Source organism: Condylura cristata, unplaced genomic scaffold, assembly GCF_000260355.1.
Source record: "Condylura cristata isolate star-nosed mole 26May11 unplaced genomic scaffold, ConCri1.0 scaffold00024, whole genome shotgun sequence".
NCBI classification, from domain to species: domain Eukaryota; kingdom Metazoa; phylum Chordata; class Mammalia; order Eulipotyphla; family Talpidae; genus Condylura; species Condylura cristata.
The window spans coordinates 19317839-19339532 of record NW_004567125.1 but is presented as its reverse complement, the minus strand read 5'-3'; the positions used below and the strand labels follow the sequence as shown (position 1 = coordinate 19339532).

Below are 21694 nucleotides of genomic sequence, written 5' to 3'. Positions count from 1 at the left end.
AGACCTCTCCTGTCTCACCCAAGCTCCCCTCAGCAGTGTACTTCAGTACATCTGCCTGTTCTGCTCCCCACTCTGTCTCTGGTGAATCCTCTCATCATCTTTCCCTTCCCCCCAGCACTTCTTGTCCTTGTATACATAAATAAATAAAATATATCTTGCAACAAAAGTAGAAAGTAGGACAAGCCTAACGTCTTACAAGCCCAATGTCTTGAGGCCAGAGCCCCACTGCATTGATCCAGAGGTCCTCCCAGGCAAGCATACCAAGAAGAAACCTTTTACAGTGAAGAGGCACCTGTTCCCACTCTCAAGAGCCATCTCTGAACTGCTTAGCAAGGCTACTGATGCAAGTGATGATCCCTCAGAATCTTATGGAGGTGACATGCAGTCATGTAGCAACTGGGTACTCAGAGAATGGTGTCTATTTGCCTGATGTCTGAAAAACAAGAGCACATTGAGATGAACTGGATCATTTGCCTTTTATCATTCCCAATGCAATCCCAAATAGTCCACTTGTCGATGAGGACATATGCATTTGAGAGGTTTCTTACATACTCAAATCGCAAACTGGACAAGTGGATTAAATACATAGCTGCTTTCAACTTTGCAATCCTCTAGCAGTAAAACAATAAAATACTCAGTATAAATGAAATACAGTTTATAAAAGTGGATTTGTCCTGGGCTTATGCTCTGAAATCTCTCTACAGTCAATAAACAGTTTTCCCAAATTAAACCAAAAAATATTGAGACAGAGAGCTAGGTTTGTCCTAGAGAAGTGACTCCAGAAAAAAACAACAAGATTACCTTTGGCTCAAAACCAAACACATGAACTTTAGGGCAAGTTCCCAGCAGGCCTTTACATAGGTAATAATCATGTACAGACACAGGCCTGGCAGGCTTGACTTCATGTGGTTAGAATGACCTTCATGAGCAGGGAGTTGGCCATAGCCATGAAGTTGCAAGTGAGGCTTCAGTCTGGACAGATTTTAAGGACACCCTAGTACTCAGTGGGTCATTTCTACTTCTAGAGACCATGAAGATCTTGGTCCACATAAAACTTGGAAAAGAAGTTGCTTTTCAAATTGTGCTTTCTGTCCTTTTCTCACCACTACCCGGTTCCTGGTAGGAATTGATCCTCCCAAAGATATCATAATCAGCAATGTGACCAAAGGCTCAGTTGTGGTGTCCTGGAGCCCTCCTGTTGCACCTTTTGATTACTACCGAGTCTCATATCGGCCAACACAAGGTAATTCAGTTATTGATTTCTCAAAGATGAGTGAGATTTGCAGTTGGGGGAAGACCACTATGGGAGAATTAGCATAGGCCATTGGCTGTCACTGTTAGCATGCTTTCCTTTCTGTGTCATGCTTCACTGAAATAAGAGTGGGTTGATGAGGAGCAGCCAAGAGACCCTGTATTCACCACTCTTCTTGCAAGAGGCTTAATTATAGTCATCCAGGCAGCAAGCCCTTCACCAGTTGAGGTAACTGGCCATCATTATCTACACAGTGTAGTGAGAAACAAGGAGTCCTAGAATAATCTGCCAGGAGGCAGGGTCATGTTCCCTCTCCTGAGAGAGGTAAATCCAGGACCAGACTCCTGGCGATGTCTAGGGACCCAGCAGAGCCATGGAAGGATTGCATTATGGTGGTCCTATTTCTGACACTCTTAGCAAGTTATGAGTCAGAGGACATTAACCCAGACTTTATCTGCTTCCTGTCAATTCTTTTTAGTACAAGTCTGGGGAGAGGGTCATGCTCACTTTCAGTGAGGAGGTGAGATAGGTTTCCACATGATTCATCTTTGGGCTCCATGAATCACTTTGTAGCCATCCTCTCTACTCTGTTTTAAGACCAGCTTGTCAAAAGCCATCTAACAAATAGTTCTTTTTTTCTTTCTGTAAAATGAGGGGGTGGGGCCAACATGGATGAATTCTTCAGGTTCTAACATTCCAAGTCCATGAACCATTTTTCTTCTCTCCCACTGTGGTGACTTACATTGCACTGGACTTCATGCCAGAGGCCCACAGGGTCCCCATGCAGACTGCACCATGAATGAGGGTGAATGAGGGATACACTGATCTCTAACCGTGGCTTCTGTTCCTCCTAGTGGGTCGGCTAGACAGCTCAGTGGTGCCAAATACTGTGACAGAGTTCACCATCACCAAGCTATATCCAGCGACTGAATACGAAATCAGCCTCAACAGCGTGAGAGGCAGGGAAGAGAGTGAGCGCATCTGCACCCTCATGCACACAGGTAGGTAGAGCTGCCTGTCTTGGGCTGTGTCGGGCCCTAGCAACAAAATGAAGAGGCAAGGGGTAGAGATATTTTTGAATAATCCTTGGCTCTGGGCCCAAGGTTGTATTCCTAGATGCATCCCCACTAAGTGATGTGCAGTTTCTCTCCCCACCCCCACCCCCATACTTCTCTCTAAAGCTGGGAGTTTACAGTCACCCTCTAGGTATCTTACTGACTTACGTCAGCAATTTTCATGAAACTTCCAATATGAAAAATGACCTTTAAAGATATGTGAAGGAAGTGAATTTCAGAACAGACATCCAAATCATCCTCTGTACTTTTTTAGACAACTCAAAGGAGATTTCCTCTCCAAGAAGGACAACTAGAATTCCAACAACCATTCTTATAGTCATATGTGACCAGAAACCATCAAGTAGTTGCATTACCTCTTGCTCAAAGTTCAAAGGAGAAAGAAAGTGGTTTATTCTAGAAAACTAGCATTGGATGGGACTGAGGACAAGCCATGACTCCTTCAGCAACTCTACCCCCCCCCATTCTCTGCCCCTCAACCAGCCCACTCTGCAGAATCAGGGAAAATTCAATGTAAAAGTCATAGGGGACAGTCAATATTTCTTTCTCCATCCCCCAGACTAACCTCCACTAAGCTATTGTTCCCAAGACCCATGGAAAAAATATCCAGTTTTCCTCATAGGAAAATGTCTGAATTTCCTGAGGTGGCTTAATTTCCTGAGACTGATATTTCCTGAGTGGGGGAAAAGTAGCTTGGAATTTCTCATAGCATGTGTAGATGCCCAGAAAGAACATCTGTAAGACAACCAAGGATACATTCATTCATAAACTCAAAAAAATTATTCTTTTAAAGACCTCAGAAGGTGTTCTGATCCTCCCTACACTCCTTCTAGACCTGTGACTACAGACAACTCAGCCCTGTTTTTGGTTCAGTCTTATTTAGCTTTTCCATCAAATTACCTGTGGCCACTAAGGTAGCAATAAATATTGACCCAAAGTGATGCCCAATGAGTCCAAAGACATCCCCTTTGCATCTTCCTGAATGTTTTAGAAATTCTTAATTAAGCTTCTTCTCCTTGAGGACAATAAAATGAACTTCAAAAGCTACTAAAGGACGAGACAAATAGCTCATTCCTTGGGTCCTTCCTTGGTGATACGCAGCAAGCATCTCTAGAACGGATAGTCCAACTGAAACTGCCCTCCTCCAAGTTGGGCAGACGTATCTCAACAACTTCCAGACTGCTCACATAAATGTCTTATTTCATGGCTGCGTAAGTTTATAATTTTACAACTTTGGAAATGAGTACTCCTCCGGGGTCTTCTGCTAACCTCAGAGATCAAGCTAATCAGAGTCTCCTAAGATTTTTCATCTTCTTTTCTCATAAAGTTGCTTTTGTAGGCCTTGCTGAAGGCAGGTTATGGATACAATTCAAATGTTACAATTGTAAAAATATTTTTAGGTTGTTGCTTTGAAATGAGGGACAAACCTAAGCAATGAAAATGTTCAGTTAGAGAACAGGGATGGATCAGCAGCACATTTTCATGCCCAAAACTAAATGAGGATGAGCTGACACCAAGCTTCCATAATAACATTGATTTCTAAAATAATCCTGAATTTAAGGGAACGAGGTATCATAATGAAACAAAGGCATAGAGCATGTGATAGTGAGAACAGGAATGAGAGCTGATGACAAGAAAACTCTGTTCTGCAGACAGGCACACTTGTTCTTAAGCCTGGAAGAATCTCCTTGACTCTCTATGCCACAGAAAAGATACCCAGGGCTCAGTACAGAATGACTCTTATGAGTGATAAAGCAAGAATTCAATAATCAGATATGACTTTGGAGAAAGCTTGAGTGGTATTCAATCACTGGCCAAGTACTTATCAAGGACCCTGTAAGTTCTAGGTGCTAGGGATACACCTACTTTTATGGAGTTCCCACTTTACTTTTCCAAGTTCATCAACAGAGACCATTCCACAAGGTAGATCTTTAAATTCACAAAATTCCAAGAAACATGGGGGTTATATCTTTGGTTTCTGTTACCATCTGAAAGGAGGGTTTTGTATAAAACCTTTCTAAGCTGAAATGGCATAAAATGAAAAAATGACCATTAAATCATATGGAAAAATTACTGACAATTCTCGAACAACCTAATAAATCATATCAAATGTCCATACCAATAAAACCTAAAATAATACTAACATATAGTAAAAACAGAAAGTATATGATAATACTTAGCCTTTGTAAAGTAGTCTGTGGGGAAGGAGTTTGGGTGAGACACTGCTGCTTGGGGTGCCGTTACCTCTAGACCAGTTGCTGCCAAACAAATGCTGAACTCTACTTTCGCTTTTTGCGTTTTGTAATAGAAGTGAAAATATTCTTCAGATTTCTTTCAGTTAGCAAAAACAGGTACTGTTATAGGTCTTTTCCAAAAGTAAAATGGCTGAATCTGAGCTTTCAAAAAGTGTGGGATGGGCCCTCCCTGGTGATGCAGCGGGTTAAAGCACAGCACTAAGAAGCTAAAGCCACCTCAGCATAAGTTTGATCCCCACCCCAGAGGTGATCCCACATAGTGTGGCAGACCTCTCCTGACCTACTGCTGCTCCCCTCAGCAGTGTACTTCATCAGTCGGCCTGTTCTGCTCCCCTCTCTGTCTCTGGTGAATTCTCTCACTGCCCCTGCACTTCTGGCCTATACCCCAGCTCTGTATGCATAAATAAGTAAATCTTTTTTTAAAAAGTGGGAGATACCTGTGTCACATTAAATAAAGAAATACAACAATTTCTAGTTGGTCTCTATGTAGGTCTAAAGGTCTAAAACACAATAGCATAAGAACTGCGCTAAGATTGTGGAATTTCCTACAGCATCTGAGCCTCTGACAATACTCATAGTAAGTTAGTGAATGTATCAATTGGAAGATCTGGGCAATCAAGAAAGAGCTGTGTACTTTAAAAAAAACAGAATTGAAGAAGTTGATGAAACCAGAAGAGATGAAAATTGAAAGGTCTCCACTCCACTATGTAGTGTAGTAGAGCAGTCTGTATGTATCGTGGGTGAAACTATGGAGGAACCTTGAGTGCAACTCATCCTGTAATTGCTCTTATCTTTACTGATCTTCTCTTTTCTGCTTCAGCTATGGATAACCCTGTAGATCTGACTGCTACCAACATCACCCCCACGGAAGCTCTGCTGCAGTGGAAGGCACCAGTGGGTGAAGTGGAGAACTATGTCATTGTTCTCACACACTTTGCAGGTGGGTGTCTGCAGCCCTATACATTAGGCAGGTGAGGATGGTGGGAATTGGGGCTGAATAATAATGTGAAAGTAAAAAAAAATTCAAAACATCTTGTCAGTCTGATGGACAATCACAAATTTTCCTGCTTCTATTTCAAAGTGTCTCCAAATGTTATAATCTATATCGACTATAGAATCGAGAGAGTTGAACCTTAAAGGTGGGAAAAGAGAATACAACCAAGGAAAAATATAAATAAATAAATAAAAGACAAATAGCACTAGCAAGACAAAACTCAGAATCAGCTAAGACTTGCCCCCAAAATTCTACAAGCAAGAAAGCAGACTTTTCTAGATACTCCAGAGCAAGAAAAGCACTGAAGTTCTAGGACCAAATTTGGGGCAGACACAGGTCTTTCTTAAGTCATATTCAAACCAAAAATTTAAGCCAAAAGTTTAAGAAATCTTTCAGTGTCTTCATCACCATACTTGTTTGACTTATGCTATTGAAGTAGACTAGAGGAGCCCAAAGAAAATAGTACCGAGTAGTCTAAGTATCTAGGCCTGAAAACATGATTTCCTTGTCTAAGTATGCAAGGAAACAGAACTGTTGTGCGTTATGTGCAGGAATCCAGAGAACATAGATACTAGAAGACAGAATGCAGGCAGATGTCTTACTTTTCAAGAATAACTGAGTAAGTCAATTCTGCGAGTTACGAAAATAAGTAACCTTATTGTCAAAGCTTGGGAAAGTAAAAACCAAAGCAGAATATTAAGCAAATTGAAAAAAGAATCAATGATGACTAGATTACTATATACTATATTTTACTAGATTACTATATACTATATTCTAGAACAGGTTAACTAAAAACAAGTACTATCAAAATTATACTATTTCCTTGTTTTTTATTGTTAATTCTGCTACCACATCTGTATCACATCAAGGCACTAGAAAAACCCACTTATCACTTAGATAAAAAATACATAATGGGTCATATTTGGAGAACTGTTGATAAATGAATGGTAATCTTTAAATACTGAATATCATTACTAGTTATATCCTGGACCCTCGAGTCATGTACAGTATATCTGAGCTCCTCTCTCCTATCTTTTCACATCCAGTTCCAGCAATCTGAACTTTCACCAGGCCTTCCCAAGCCACCATGCATTTGCACATGCTGTTTCCTCTACCAGGAAATTTTTTCACTACTTGTCTGCCTAGAAAACAAATCCCTCAAGTCCTAGTTGTAACACTTTTTTCTCTTTCAAACCTTTTATTATCCACCCAAAGTAGCCAGACACACCTGCACAGGTACAAAGTCCTCAGCTTCCATTCTAACAATTAGCTGTGTTTATTCAACAAATACTTTTGATGTCCTTTCATGTACCATATAAGGCCATAAGGATTTAGAGACAAAATACACAGATTTAAGGAACTTAAGCTAGTGAAGCTGCAGATAATTAAAGAGTCACGATTCACTGCAAGCAGCATCATGATATAAGCAAGTATTGAGGACCTTCAGCTGCATCTAATGGTGCTATGATTTGGGGTCAAGGTGTTAAGGGAAAGAAGGAGGCAGTATCAAATAACATCTAAAAAGAGAATAGGAAGAAAAGAGTCCAAGAAAAAGCCCAACCAATGTGCATCTGCAGAAATAGGAAAGCACGAGGAATTTCAGGGAGAGACATAGTTGGGGTGGTTGCAGCGTTGACAGAAGGCAGGATGTTGCAAAGGGAGATACTACAAAGAGAGTCATTAGGTGTGTTCCTCCAGACTTATTCTGCATTTTAGCCTGTTTGTCTGCCTTCTATTTTTTTTTAAGATTTATTTATTTCTGCATACAGAACTGGGGTACAGAGAATTCACCAGAGACACAGTGGGGAGCAGAACAGGCCGACTGATGAAGTACACTGCTGAGGGGAGCAGCAGGCGGGTCAGGAGAGGTCTGCTGTGCCGTGTGGTCACCTCCGGGGCAGGGATCAAACTCGTGCTGAAGTGGTTTTAGCTTCTTAGTGCTGTGCTTTAACCTGCTGCACCACCAGGGAGGGCCTGCCTGCCTTTTTAAGCCAACTACAAGAAAATTGGAACTTCTGGCCCTATCTGATTTGGAGAAGTGTCTAGTTAGCTTTGTTGAATGACTTAGAAATGATACAAAGATTCAACAGAGGGCCTTGTCCCTGATCTAATGAACTGTTTCATCAACAGCTTGATGAGTACAGAGAAGACGTGCTTAGCAAATTTGTGTATAAAACAAAACTGTGATCAAAAGAAATCAAATTCAAATATATCTTAATAAACTGAAACAGTGGCCCAAAATTCAATTCAAAGAGGCAAAATTCAATAGGCCTGCCCGTGGGTACAAAATATCAATGGTACAAGGTCAGGTTAAGGAGGTCACTGTAAACAAGGTCTTTGACTAGTAATTCATCTTAGTATGTGACAACAATATCACATAAATGTCTCAGAACCTAATGAATTAATATAATTGGCGCAAATAGAAACCATGATATTTTTGGTCAGCATATCTCAATCATTGTTCTCAAGTCCCTTCTAGGTTTGTATCCAGCAGTGATACAGTTAAAAACATCACTTGTTTACAGAAAAGTAGCCGGGGTTGCAGTTTTTAGAGTTGACACATAAATGTAATGAGATTTGGAGGCTGAATTTTCTGCTTAGAAGAGAGGGGACCTGATTATAAAAGGTGATCAGGAGGGGGTCACAAGACCAAAGGATTTGGCTTACTCTATGTAACTCTAAAAGCCTGCTTAGAAGCTATAGAAAAGAGGGCCTCCCTGGTGGTGGTACAGAGGGTTAATATCAGCCCTGTCAGGCCAACTGGGGAGCTGACCCACAGGGCACAGCAGACCTCTCCTGTCTCACCTGCTGCTCCCTCAGCAGTGTGTTTCAGTACATCTGCCTGTTCTGCCCTGGACTCTGTCTCTGATGAATCCTCTCACCCCCACATATCTGATTTTTCCCCCAATACTTGTATGTATGAATAAATAACTCTTTTTAAGAAGTTACAGAAAAGACAATTTAGCCTCCAAATAAGGAATATTTTTCTCAATGAAGGTGCAAAACAAGATGAGAGGGGAATCCTTGGATAGAATTAATACTAAGCTAAGTAACCTCTAAGACATTCCTTCCAGAACTCTCTAATAGGAAATCCTTGTGAAATGCCTTTGGAACCAAATATTTAGAATCAAATAGGCTTATTCAGTCCTTATGCAAGTTCATCTCATTTCAGTTGCTGGAGAAACCATCCTGGTTGACGGAGGCAGTGAGGAATTTCAGCTTGTGGACCTGCTCCCCAGTACCCACTATTCTGTTGCTCTATATGCCACTAGTGGGCCTCTCACTAGTGGCACCATCAGCACCAACTTCTCTACCCGTGAGTACATGATCCTCTATATATCTGGCACCTCCAGAAACTTGTGAATCCTGAAAATGGTCATTTTCCTTGTGGGGGACTAGGCTACAATCTTTAGGCTTGATATACTGTAGCCATGAGTTCTAATTTGGGTGGACTGCAGCCCAAATGCCAATGAAAGTGACTGTAACTCACAGTCGGTAGATACTGTCTTCCTTCTCCCCTCGAGTGCTAAACACTACTTGGGTCTGGCTTACAGTAGTAAGATCAAACAAAGAGAGGTGGTAGCGGAAATATATGTGGTCCTGGAAAACCTGATGGACATTAAAGGTGGTGACATCAGGGAGAAACTTGCTGTGAATAGTCATGACAAAAAGAAAAGTAGGCAGAGGTCTAGCTGTGGAGTTGGATAAGTTCAAGAGTGAACTCATGAGGTTGAACTCATGCGATTTGAAGATCATGACCTCAAAGGTGGAGGGTCAGAGTGGAAGATGCCCTACTTGAACCCTGATGCCCTGAATAGGGAAGTGGGGAATAGCCTCATAAGTGAAATAATAACTGATGACACTGAACAGTTATTTCCTGACCCAAGAGTGCTCTTGGTACCCCTGTCCAAGTCAGAACTGGGGTCAGCATGTGAGCGGCCCGGTGACCACATAGGTGGGCGAACATGCCTAGCATCAGACAGGAAGGGCTGGGGGGGGGGGTAGTCACTGCTATCATTTTCTCCTCTTTGCAGTTCTGGACTCTCCTGCAAACCTGACGGCCAGTGAAATCACCAGACAAAGTGCCCTGATATCCTGGCAGCCTCCCAGGGCAGAAATTGAGAACTATGTCTTAACCTACAAATCCACAGATGGAAGCCGAAAGGTGAAGTTTTGCTATAAAGGGAAAAGATCATTTCTGTCAAGCAAGACTATGTAGAAATTGACCTGTGGAAATTGCCTGGGTTTCCGAGTGTGACTGCACAGCAGCCTGTTGAAACACGAACCCTAGTCTGCAAGTCAGATCTCTGGGAATGAGTCCTGCCTCCAGGAGGATTACCTGAAGGCAAAGTACTGATTCTCTCCAAACTCTAGCTTCTTCTCTAGATAATGAGGGCTCCAACCCCTGCAATTTCATCCAACTAGCTCATGATGGTGCTTCCAATATGATGCAAAGCACGTGGGAAACTTCCAAGCCTGTATAAGTATATGGTATTAGAGCAATTTTTCACAACAAAGTCAAGGAGCTGAATACCAAATTCAACTGTCTTTTATAGCTCTTGATAAGTATTATAATGCTTACATCTATGTAGCCTAAGGTAAAAGTCTAGCAATTTTCTGTTTTATGTGATCAGTGCAAATAATCCAGCTAGAGTACTACTTGTCTAACTTTGTTAGCAGTCGAATCCTTTTTCAAAATGATATCATGTTCAGAGGCTGGATGAGAGAGAAGCAGACTGGTCTGGAGGATATGGAGCAGGGAGGTTCCGCACTGTTTCCCAGCTCTCAAGGAGGCCCAGAGCCATCTGACAACCTCTGCCTTCAGCAATCGAGGAGCCAAGGGTTATCCCGTGTGCTCCGTGACACACAGCTGGCCTAAACCTCACATACAAGCTGCCTTCTCTGCTCACTGGCATGGTTTGCTCCTCATGCAGGGGTGGGGACAATGGAAGGGCCTCTGTACACCTGACCTAGCAGGCCACGGGCTCTGCCTCCCCCTTAATATACCCCTCTATCGCGAGTCCACCGCTCCCCTCCACCTCCCTCCCTCTGGCTGGTTCCACAGGAGCTGATCGTGGATGCGGAGGACACATGGATCCGCCTGGAGGGCCTGCTGGAGAGCACCGACTACACCGTGCTCCTGCAGGCAGCCCAGGACACGGCGCGGAGCGGGGTCACCTCCACCGCCTTCACCACGGGTGAGTCTCTCTGCCACTTTGATTCCTTCTTCTCCCCTGCGTGACAACTGGTTCCTCAGCAACCTCTGCTGAGACTTGGCCAGGGAGGAGCTTATCAAAGTAACTGAATTGCTTCTTCCTGCAAGGAAAAGAAATGTTTCTTCCACTCATGACTTCCCCTCCCAAGCCTCTGCCAGGCAACTGCTCACTACCAAGATAACCACAGGAACCAGCAGTATAAATCCCTTATCCACACCTGGACCAAGTCAATGTACCAAGTAAAGACATCAGGTGCCTGTTCAGATTTTCTGCATGTATTTTTCCAGCCACGCTTGTAATCAGATTCAACCAGATAAAGTAATGAGAGAAACCCTCAAGCACACCAAGCTTTTCATTCCTGTGGTCTTGGCTTAGTCCTTTTGGCAACTGGCAAAGAAGGCACTATTATCCCCACTTCACATCTGAAGGACATGGGGATGGCCTCCTTCAGGTACCTCCTTCCAGGTACGTGACAGGGGCAGAACCTGAACCAAATAAAGTTCTAGTTGAACTTTATTTCTTTAAGTCTCAGCCAAAGATGCCTGAAAACATTTTTAATAGGTAAGAGTCACCTAATGTGTGAAATCAACTAATATCTTACATTTGAGGGCTATTTGACAGATAATCTTCTAATTGTGTTACCTGTATCATCTAATATAATCCTCCTGACAGCCAAGGAGGTATGTTCTATTATCTCCATTTACAGAGGAGGAAACTAGGTCACAGAAGCGGAGCCGGGGTTTGACTGGGTAGTTCTGGTGCTGGGATCTCTGGGACCTTTACTTCCACAATTCTTGCTTCCATTTCACATGCCTCTCTATGGTCTGTAATGTGGGTCTTCCTGGCCCAGACTGAACTCACTCCCTGTCCCACATGCTTGAGGACAAGTTTGGGCCAGTGTATATCACCAGATACACTAGGTGTCTGCCTTCCCAGAGTTCCCAGGGGACTGGGTTCCTATCTGTGTTCCAGGTCCCATCCCCCATCCAACCCAGGGGCCTCCCCCACTAAACTTTTTTTTTTATTACAAAGTTTATTTTTACATCATTTTGCACATTTTTTTTTCCATCTCAATTGTAATCCCCGCGGGTTTCCCATCACCAAATCACCCCTGTGCCACCACCATAGTCCCGTGCATTTCCCTCCCTTCCCCCCCCCCCCCCGTTTTTGATCCCATTCCCCACTCCACCCCCACAGAATGTCTCTGGTATATGGTTGTTCATTATTTTTGTTATTTTCTCGCCTGGTCCATTATACTCCTGCTATGAGTGAAACCATCCGGTATTTTTCTTTCTCTTTCTGGCTTATCTCACTCAGCATGATCTTGTCCAGCTCCATCCAAGTTGCTGCAAAAGACATGTGTTTCTCTTTTTTGGTTGCTGAGTAATATTCCATTGTATATATGTACCACATCTTTCTAATCCAGTCATCTACTTTTGGGCATTTGGGCTGCTTCCATGTTTTTCCAATTGTAAATAAAGCAGCAATAAACATGGGGGTACAAGTATCTTTTTCAATCAGTGTTTTTGTGTCTTTTGGGTAGATACCTAGGTGCTCCCCCACTAAACTTTTAAATGACAAAGCAAAATGAACTAGTGAGATTGAAAATGAATCTTCTTTTCCCCTCTTGTTACTTTCTCATGTCTCACAAAGTGTCTATAATGACCATGCTAGTCAGAAAACAACTTTTCTAATTAAAAAATAAAAATAAACCTTGGTCACAAACAAGCCATGAATCCAAGCTGTGTCACCATGTGAAATCTGGAGGACACTTGACCTCTTCGATGACGCTGAAGTCAATTATAGTTCCCATTCAACCTCTCAAAAGGATCTTACTTCACAGCCAAGGTGCTATCCTCCGCTTGTTCAAGGCCTCCCCTGCACATTCACAGGTTAATTAAAGGGCCCTCTGCTGTGTTCTTTTTCAAGCTACCACCCAAAGACCCCATGAATTGGGGCTTTTCACGGAATTAAGCATTTCTTTCCCTTAAAAAGGACACAGATGACAGGAACATCAGCAGAGCTCCCAATTTGCATATTTATTAAGTCTAAACTAATCATTTCATCCCCCAAATGCATGGGTTTCAGTGCTTGCTCAGTGTAGTATGAGCTTTTAATTCCCATCCTGGTAATGCCACAGCTGGTGGCTGTGAGCAGTATGACAATATGCCTGAGGTTTCTGCACTATCTTGCAGCTGTGCCTTACTCCAACCCACCTGGATTATGAAAGTGTACCAGCTTCTGTGCCCCTCTCGCCTCTTGACATGATACTGCCTCAGGGAGAATGCAATAGTTTGGGTCTGGGATCCCAAATCCAGCTGGGGGCTCAGCAAGATTCAACACGTGAAGAGTTGCTAATTCGTGAAGATGTGGAAAGGAGGTAGCGGAGGCCAGTTTTGTCTGGTGGGCTGTGCAGGAAAACCATAAGAGTGTGTTTAGGTGTGTTTTGTTTGCTTGCTTGTTTTCATGAGCCTCCAGCTGGCACTGGCTCCTGGGGCATGACCAATACCAATGCGGAAAAGAGGACAATCAGAGCTCTGCAGCCTGTACGATCAGTGTCATTACTGACCAAGTTCTTCCACTGAGAGGTTCGGGGAGTAGACACTGCACCCCTACCCCAACATGGAAAAAATGTGTCCATGTCTAGCAGTTTTGGCAGAATTTTAATGGAAAGCTCAAATTTAGACTTAAGTCACTGATGTGTACCAAACCCTGCTGCCTTTGTCTTAAAGAGATTTTTCAGAACCCACTGGAATGGCCAGTTGCAGAATGAGAAATTTGCGCACAAATTAATGCATATGAACAGATGATGCACAGAGTGTGGCACACAGGTCAGGCATAATAAATGTCAGTGGAACTGAATAGTTACATTCCAATTGCAGAGTAAGCAGAAGGGATTGTGTGGAAACAAAGCTGTAGGAGAGGAGTCCCAAAATCCCTGCTGGGCAGGCACAAAGACGGCCGGCCTGTAGTATGATGTTTAAAGTCCCTCTAACTTCAGGCTCTTTCTGCCACCCCAAATGCAAATTTCTCAGAATAAATTCCACTATACCTACGTGGTCATTTGCGTGTCAATATTAATGAATCCTCCTTGCCTGTGTCATCTTCCCCCCCCCCCACACACACACCTTTTCTAAATGTCCGCGCCAAATGCAAATTTGTCTAGGAGGAAGAGAACACAGAGGTATCAGCTTCCTGAGGTAGAGGTGAGGATGTTTTCAGTAAGGGAAAGATTGAGGTTTGCCTGGCAGGTGACATGAACTAGATTCCTCATAGAGGAATCTAGACATAGGATGAGGGTCTCCGGCAGTCAGGACACCCAGGTATTTCTCATTCCCGGACTCCCAAGAAGGTCTCCCAAGACACATTGAGACTGAATTGTTTTTGCAAAGAGTGGTTAAGGCAGCAGCACCTCAGGCCTGGCGGGTTTTGATGCATCAGTGCATTTCAGCCGCTCTTCACCTTCCTGCCTGCCAAAAGGACCTGGACTTACTACCCCCGCACTTGAACCTATAGCACACCCTCCTGTGGGTTCCAAGGTGGGGAGAGAGGAGGAGGAGAAAGAGGAAGAGCAGAGTATCTTACTTAGCTTACTCAAAAGATGGGCGTACAGAACCCCATGAACTACTCCTGCTGATCAAGAGGTCTGAGGAATACCAGAAGCACACTATGGGATGACAAACCAGGCTGACAGATTTAGAGGCTGATTTCATTCTAGTAACTGGCATCTTTTCAGACTTCATTGACAACACTGGAGCTTTTCACTTAGTATCCTATTCTTAGGTCACACTGATCTCAGCTGATCATTCTACACATTTTTTATGCCTTTGCTTATGAAACAAAAGCACTTAAAGTTGGGCCCTAAACTCAATTCCTTACACTGACAAACCCTCATTTGTCCTGGGGGGCCAAGATTAGAGATTCATTTCAAGCTGACGCCTACTTAATGGTCTGGAAAAGTTTGATGTTTTAAAAAATAAAAGAGAGAAAAAGAAAAGAACCAGCTCCCACAAAACCTCAAACACTCTTTTGATCAAGATGTCTTCCCTTGTTGCATTCTGCCATAGAACATAAACCCATTTCATTCTTTCTATCATGTTAATAGCTTCCTGTTCTCTTGTCTCTGGTGTTTGCATAAGACTCTGGGGGGAATTAAATACAAGTAGTATGGAAGAGAAAAAATATGGATACATTATTTATAATTTACTGTAGCCTGAAATTTCATCCAAGGTCTACTTGTCTTTTAGAGACATGAATATAAATGAGGAAACAAATATTCCCTGCTGAGTAACAGGGACTTGGTAAAATAATATCTTGTGAGAAGCAGGTTTCATTGTCTTTTTAATACTATAAGAAGCAAACAGGGTATTCGCTAAAGCTTGTCCGCAGAGACAGTGAACACCATAAAATGGGTTGCCTTGACCTTGAGGTTAAGTGAAGACAATCATTTGCGGAAGTGCCCAGAGATGGGTAATGAGTTTTCTTTATTGCCTTTGTTCCTGTCCCTGCTGTCTCACATCCTGGCTGAGCTCCTCTCTGGGCATTTCAGGAAAACACTAGGAGTCCACTTTTACACAGCTTTTGTTTTTGAGGTTGTGAAAACTAATGCAGATTGGCAAACCCTGGGCTCTGGGACAATAGGTGTGGGGTCACGCAAACTTGCAGTTGCCAGTTGGAAAGGAAAGCCTGCCGATCACTAACCCCGGCTATCTGCTCTCACATATGCCACACTTCCCCTTCCAGGGAGGGAACTGAAAAGGCTGGTTCTCTCTGCTCCACTACGTAGAAACAGCGAATGTTCTTGTTCCACTGAGACAATCAAACCCTCGCTGCCAAAAGAGAGATGCACCTTCCCTGTGCTTTAGCACCTGCTGTAAGGAAGGAGGTAGAACATGAGGCATCCCACTTGAACAAACTATCCCCCTGCATGTCCAGCTCTTATGATGCATGGGTGTCCAGTGAGATGTCTGAATGAATCATACTGCTCCGTTGACCACTTATCACCACTGTCAATCTCCCACAATCTCAACCTGTTTTGATTCTCCTATTTCCTTTTACCCCCACTTCTCCTTCACTTCCTACATGCAATTATTCTGATGTGTTAAATACGTTTGTCTCTATTTCTTAATCTTGTAAAATTGCTCTGAGTTTATTTTAAATATATGCGAATGGCATTGGATTATATATTCATTCACTGGTCTCCTATTTTTTTTAACTAAGTACCACTTTTAAATCCATCAACACCATGCATGTGTAGACATTTTTGCATGTGTTGCAAAAATGTTGAATGGTACACACCCAGCACATCTTACCTCTCCATGCTCCCAAAGATGAATATCAGGTTATCTACATAACTCCCACTACTACAAATGCTGGTGCAATAAACACCCTGTGTGTGGCCACATAACAATGAGTGAGCAATGCCCTTGGGATATACACCCAGAAGAGAAACTGATGGGTAATGGGACGTGTGTTTATATGGTTGAAATAAGAATTCTTTTCCCAAATGAGTGTCATAGCCAACACTCTCTCCAACAGTGCATGAAGACTTCCATTTCCCATCAACGTGCATTGTTCCTAAAGACTTGACGTGATCCAAGTTCTGTAATTTTTGACAGTCTAATAGGCATTATTAATGTCTCATTGTCCTTGCTGAATTTCTTCAAATGATAATGAATTTGAGTTTAAACATTCTTCATGCTATTAACCTTTCAGTTTCTTTTTTCTGTAAATTACAAGTTCACCCAGTTTGTCTCTCTTTATCAGGGTTCCTGCGCTGCAAAAGTATTACTTATTTATAATTATTTGAACTTTCACAGTCTTTAAAAAAAATCTTTCCCTGACTTAGGACACAAAGATATACTATATTCTAGTTTAATTTTATATTGTCTATTTTGTATGTATTAGATGGAAATGCAGTTTTCTTTCTAGAGTAAGGGTTACCAGATGATCCTTCTATTCTCATTGGCCTGTGGTTATTTATTGTATATAAAGTTCCCATATTTACATGGATCTGTCTTTGAACTACTTTTTCTAGTCCAAGGTCTATTTATATGTTCTCTTACCAACACAACATTGTTTTTTTCTATATCTACAACTCAATATATTACTACTAATATCATAAGAGTTTGTAGAACAAGTTTCACTTTAGCTATCTTTTTTCTTTTAATCTTTTTTTCTTAAAGCTTTTCAGAGAATTCCTCAATCTGATCTTCCAATTCATTCATTTAGTTTTTATTATTTCTAAATCTCTTATTAACCCATCTATGGTAGTCTTTCTTTAACTCAATTATTCATACCTACTATTTCTAATTCTTTGTCATTTTTGTGCTTTCTTCATATTGTTAATATCCTTCTCTACTTCTTTAAGTCAGAATTCATGTTTACTTTAAACCTGGTGTATCTATTCTAATAATTCTGCATTAGATAATTAATGTCATCCTGCATATGCTATTTTTTCACAATTGTCTTATCCCTTCATAGATGGACATTCTGGCCTCTGAGGTCAGTTACCATCAGATGATGTCTATATCAGAGAAACACTAAATACTGTAAACTAGTAGGTAATGATCACGCCACAACAACATAGGGAGAAGCAAAAGCAGAATAAAACTTTCTTTTAGCCTATTCTCTCTCTTTTTTTTGTACTGTTTTGTCTGGGTTTTGCATCAGGTTTTATTGAAGAGTTGGGGAATGTTTGCTCATGTATTCTGGAGGAGATTATAAAAAATTCCTGGTATTTTTCATCTTAACATTTCTGTCTATTTTTAATCATAAATTTGAAATACTTGAAATTTTAGATTTCAAAAAAGATAGTAAAATATGGGGCCCTCCCTGATGGTGCAGCAGGTTAAAGCACAGCACTAAGAAGCTAAAGCCACTTCAACATGAGTCCGATTCCCCCTCCCCCCCAACCCCCCCCCCAGGGGTGACCACATGGCCCAGCAGACCTCTCCTAACACTCCTGCTGCTCCCCTCAGCAGTGTACTTCGTCAATCTGCCTGTTCTGCTTCCCACCCTGTCTATGGTGGAGCCTCTCACTGCCCCTGCACCTCTGGCCTGTACCCTAGTTCTGTATGCACAAATAAATCTTTTTTAAAAAGACAGAAAAATAGAACTGAGGAAGCCTTTTTGAATTTGGGTATCTTAAGACATTTCCACAATACAGGCAAGGTTTGACAGTCATCTTCAGCAGCTCTGGAAATTCAGACTGGTGGCTTGCATGAACAAATGGTTAGAATAATTGATAGATAGCCAATGGTGAATGGAATTATTTTCTTAATTTAGTTTTCTCTGTGTTCATGGTTTATATATAAATGCAACAGATTTTTATCATTTGATTTTATAACCTCCACTTTGCTCTATTCCTGCTGTGTTTCAAGCAGCTTTTGGGGAGCTCTTTGGGTTTCCTATATATATAGCATCATCTCTTTGGCAAACACCAATAACTTCATTTCTTCTTTTCCAATCTGAATTTTTTTATTTCCTGCTGTTGTCTGATTGCTTTAGGTAAACCTTTAATACTAAGTTAAACAGAAAAGGTAAGAGTAGTGTCTCTCACCTTTAAAAGGAAAAGCTTTTCATTTTTCAACATTAAGTATAACATTGGATATAGGTTTGGCTTCTATATGCTAAGGTGGTTTCCTTCTATGCTCATCTTGTTTGGAGTTTTTGTCATAAATGGGGCCAGGCAGGTCTTACCAAATGCTTTCTCTGCACTTACTGAATAATCATATGATTTTTTATATTTTCTCTTGTTGATGTGATATATTTACATTGCTTGACTTATCGATATTAAAATATCCTTGTGTCCCTAGGTAAATCCCAACTGATGAGTATAATTGTTATATATTTTTTAATTTGATGTGCAAGTATTTTGATGAAGATTTTTGCATCAATATTCAGATATTGTTTTAGAATTTTCTTTCCTGGTGTTATCTTTGTCCGGTTTTCATACTAGGGTAATGTTAGCATCATAAAATAAACTAGGAAACATTCTCTGCTCTTGGGAATAAACAGGTAACCTTGCCCTGTCCATGGACTCAGATTGCATGCCACGAACCTGCAACCATAAACCCCCTTTTGAGAAAGACTTCATGACTTCAGTTCTGATGCTGTGACTTTAGGAGTGGCCAGGGGGTACTCTCCAAAGTCACTGACTCTGATCATTTTAAAGATTGCATCCAAGAACCAAAATCAGGGAAGGGCAGAATAGGGCTCATCCTTCACCACCAGGCAGTGAGTGCTATCTGACTGCACTTGTGAATCACGTAGTTCACTTCACTCTGCTCAGCGTTCAGCCTTTGGATGCCCAACACAAACCAATTTCTGAGCAATTCTGCCGGTGAGTGCCCTGGTTCTGTTGATCTCACAATTACATCTAGAAACACTTAACCGTGAGACATTTCAGTGTGCTGATCACTTGGCAATGCTTTCCTCTTAACTTGGTAATCACAACTTGTGCTTTAAAAAAAAGCCTCTTTATCAGACCAGGCCCTGGACATTGTACCAAAGGGAAGAAAAGAAGCTTGGTCCTAAATTTTTGCCTTGGTAAAAATTACTGAAACAATCTGTTAGGGTCAAAGCTAATTTTCTCCACAGTGTTAGGATTGTCTGGAATCTGCCTTGATTCTCTCCCCTAAAAATTTATGCGGCCACAGTATATGAGCCATGGACCCAGCAGAAACAGATCACTGTGTTCTTGATTATTACCTAAGCCAAAGTCCAGTAACCCTCAAAGCAGCAGTTAATGGTGAAACTGAAACATAATTCCTACTCAATCTAAATCTTAGGACCTGCCCACTCAAGACATATGTACTAGGAAAGAAGGAAAGAGAGAGAGAAAAAGAAAAGCAAGAGGGAAAGAGAGACCAGACTATTTAACCACTCAGCAGTATGAATCTAGGTCCTCAAGGGCCTGAAATACCACCTGTTGACCTCTTTGAAGAGAGAAAAAATGAAACAGAGAAAAGAGTAGAATCTACTCTGAAGCTGGTCTTCAGATTCATCTGAATAAGCCTGGTAAAACACTGTATTTGTATGAGGTTGTCATTTGAGCTTTGAGGGAAGATAATCTGTTGGGAACATTTCAGGTACTGGGGAGAAATTTTGGGACTGGCTGGTTCCTTTAAGAAGTCCAGGTGGTTCAGGAGGATGAACTATTAGTCACAAGGAAGTAAGTGACCTAAAGATGAAAACATTATGAACAGACGTAAAATGAGAAACTGAGTGAGAGAAAAGAAGGCAGACACCAGGTGGAGAATATTCTGGAGGCCAGGAAATCATGGTGATGGTCCCCAGACAACAGAGAGAGGGGAAACATTCATGCCAGGCCTCTGCAGTGCCACTGTAAATGCTAGGAGTAGGTGGGATCGGGAACTCTGATGAGCCCTAGGACATTCTGGCGATGAAGAGTGTGAGCTTTTAAGCAGCCATTAAATAAATCAGTTTGGTAAAGTAAATATATTTAATTTAAACATCAAACTATTTGAGATAACTGACCTTTGGGGATTAATATGCTTTCATGATACAGACATTAGTTAATGCTTTGCTAAATGGATAGCTGTAGATTCAATAAACAGTATCATATGTTATATTCTCTATTTTAATAGAATTCAAGAGTCTGAAAACTCTTTGGGGCCTGAAAACTTGAGTTCAAGTAACCAAAACCAAGTGGTCCTTCTGAATGCAATTTCCTTCCCTGTAAAACAAGTCTTCTTTGTCCTACAACAATCTGTCTTCCTCTCAAATCTCCCACAAGAATTAAATCAAAATAAAAATACACTTTGTAAAAGTTCTGTAGAAATTTTTATATTCTACACATATATTTTTATAATATATTCCTACATTCTCTCTATATAGAATATACATCCATTTTATATATACATCTATTCTAAATATAGAATACACGTGTGTTCTAGATATGTATGATTTCTATATAGAAATTTCTAAGTTCTATGGCAATATATTACTATGTCCTGTGGTGGCTTTGCCTGAAGTTAGCAGTGCCTTTGTTCTAAGCTACCTTACATGGAAGCCACCCATGATGAAGTTGAAAGCCTTGTGCCAGTAGGAGTCAACACCAGAAGGGCCTTCCATGAAGTCTATTGAATCCCAACAACCTCTTCCTAACACAGGATGCTTCACTGATCATTCATGACACAGGTCTTAGATGAGCTGGGTGTTCAGTAAGATGACTTTGTTTCCTTTCTCGAGTGTCATAATGCTGTCCTTTGTGCAACTGCCTCTTCCAGCAAGCTTTCTAAGTGGTTCTCTGTCATAGGTGTACTGCAACTGGTTCGGCCACTAGAGGACACTGTGGTGACTGACATGTGTGATCCCTGCCCAGTCTCCTCATAACACTGCAACAAATGAGGCTGCAGAAGCCTATCAGCCCACCACACTCTTCACTGACCCAGAAGATCATTATATTTACAGAGCATCCAAACCACTTTTCCTTACAGGGCAAGCTGTGCGTTTAACACGCCCTATCAGCTCCTGCAGTCCAGAAAGTTCCTCCTGCAGGATCTCTGCTTCTTGGCTAGCCTGCTAAGCATTAAAATGTGCCCTGAAGCTAAGCTCTTCAAAATACATGATTTAAGCTTCTCTTTCAGCTAATTAGATATTGTTCTACAAATTAGACTCTTCTCTGTAAAAGATAAGCAGCAATTTATTTCCCCTGCCCTCTCCTTAAAATTAAACTGAACTGTAAAACATGGCTATTTGATTGTTTTGTCCAATCAGGAGATTATTTTGCAGAAGGAATAGAATTCATCTTCATGCTAAAGCTGAGCTTATTTAGGTACTCCTTAATGGCTGTTGTAAAGATGCTAGAAAGGCTTCATTTAGATGCCTCTCATCCTTTGGAAAGGTAGCCACTAAGCGATTTACTGCATCCTGTGATT

General features: G+C 41.6%; 1 protein-coding gene across 1 annotated transcript in view; it reads left to right on the top strand.

Moving 5' to 3' along the window:
• The window catches only part of TNR (tenascin R), a 187001-nt gene that overhangs the window by 151288 nt on the left and 14019 nt on the right, over nucleotides 1-21694 (top strand). Inside the window, exons 12-17 of the mRNA XM_004688505.2 lie at nucleotides 1124-1243; nucleotides 2107-2253; nucleotides 5401-5520; nucleotides 8747-8890; nucleotides 9609-9739; nucleotides 10640-10772. Of these exons, the coding sequence (XP_004688562.1) occupies nucleotides 1124-1243; nucleotides 2107-2253; nucleotides 5401-5520; nucleotides 8747-8890; nucleotides 9609-9739; nucleotides 10640-10772 (795 nt within the window). The remainder of the gene's footprint in view (nucleotides 1-1123; nucleotides 1244-2106; nucleotides 2254-5400; nucleotides 5521-8746; nucleotides 8891-9608; nucleotides 9740-10639; nucleotides 10773-21694) is intronic.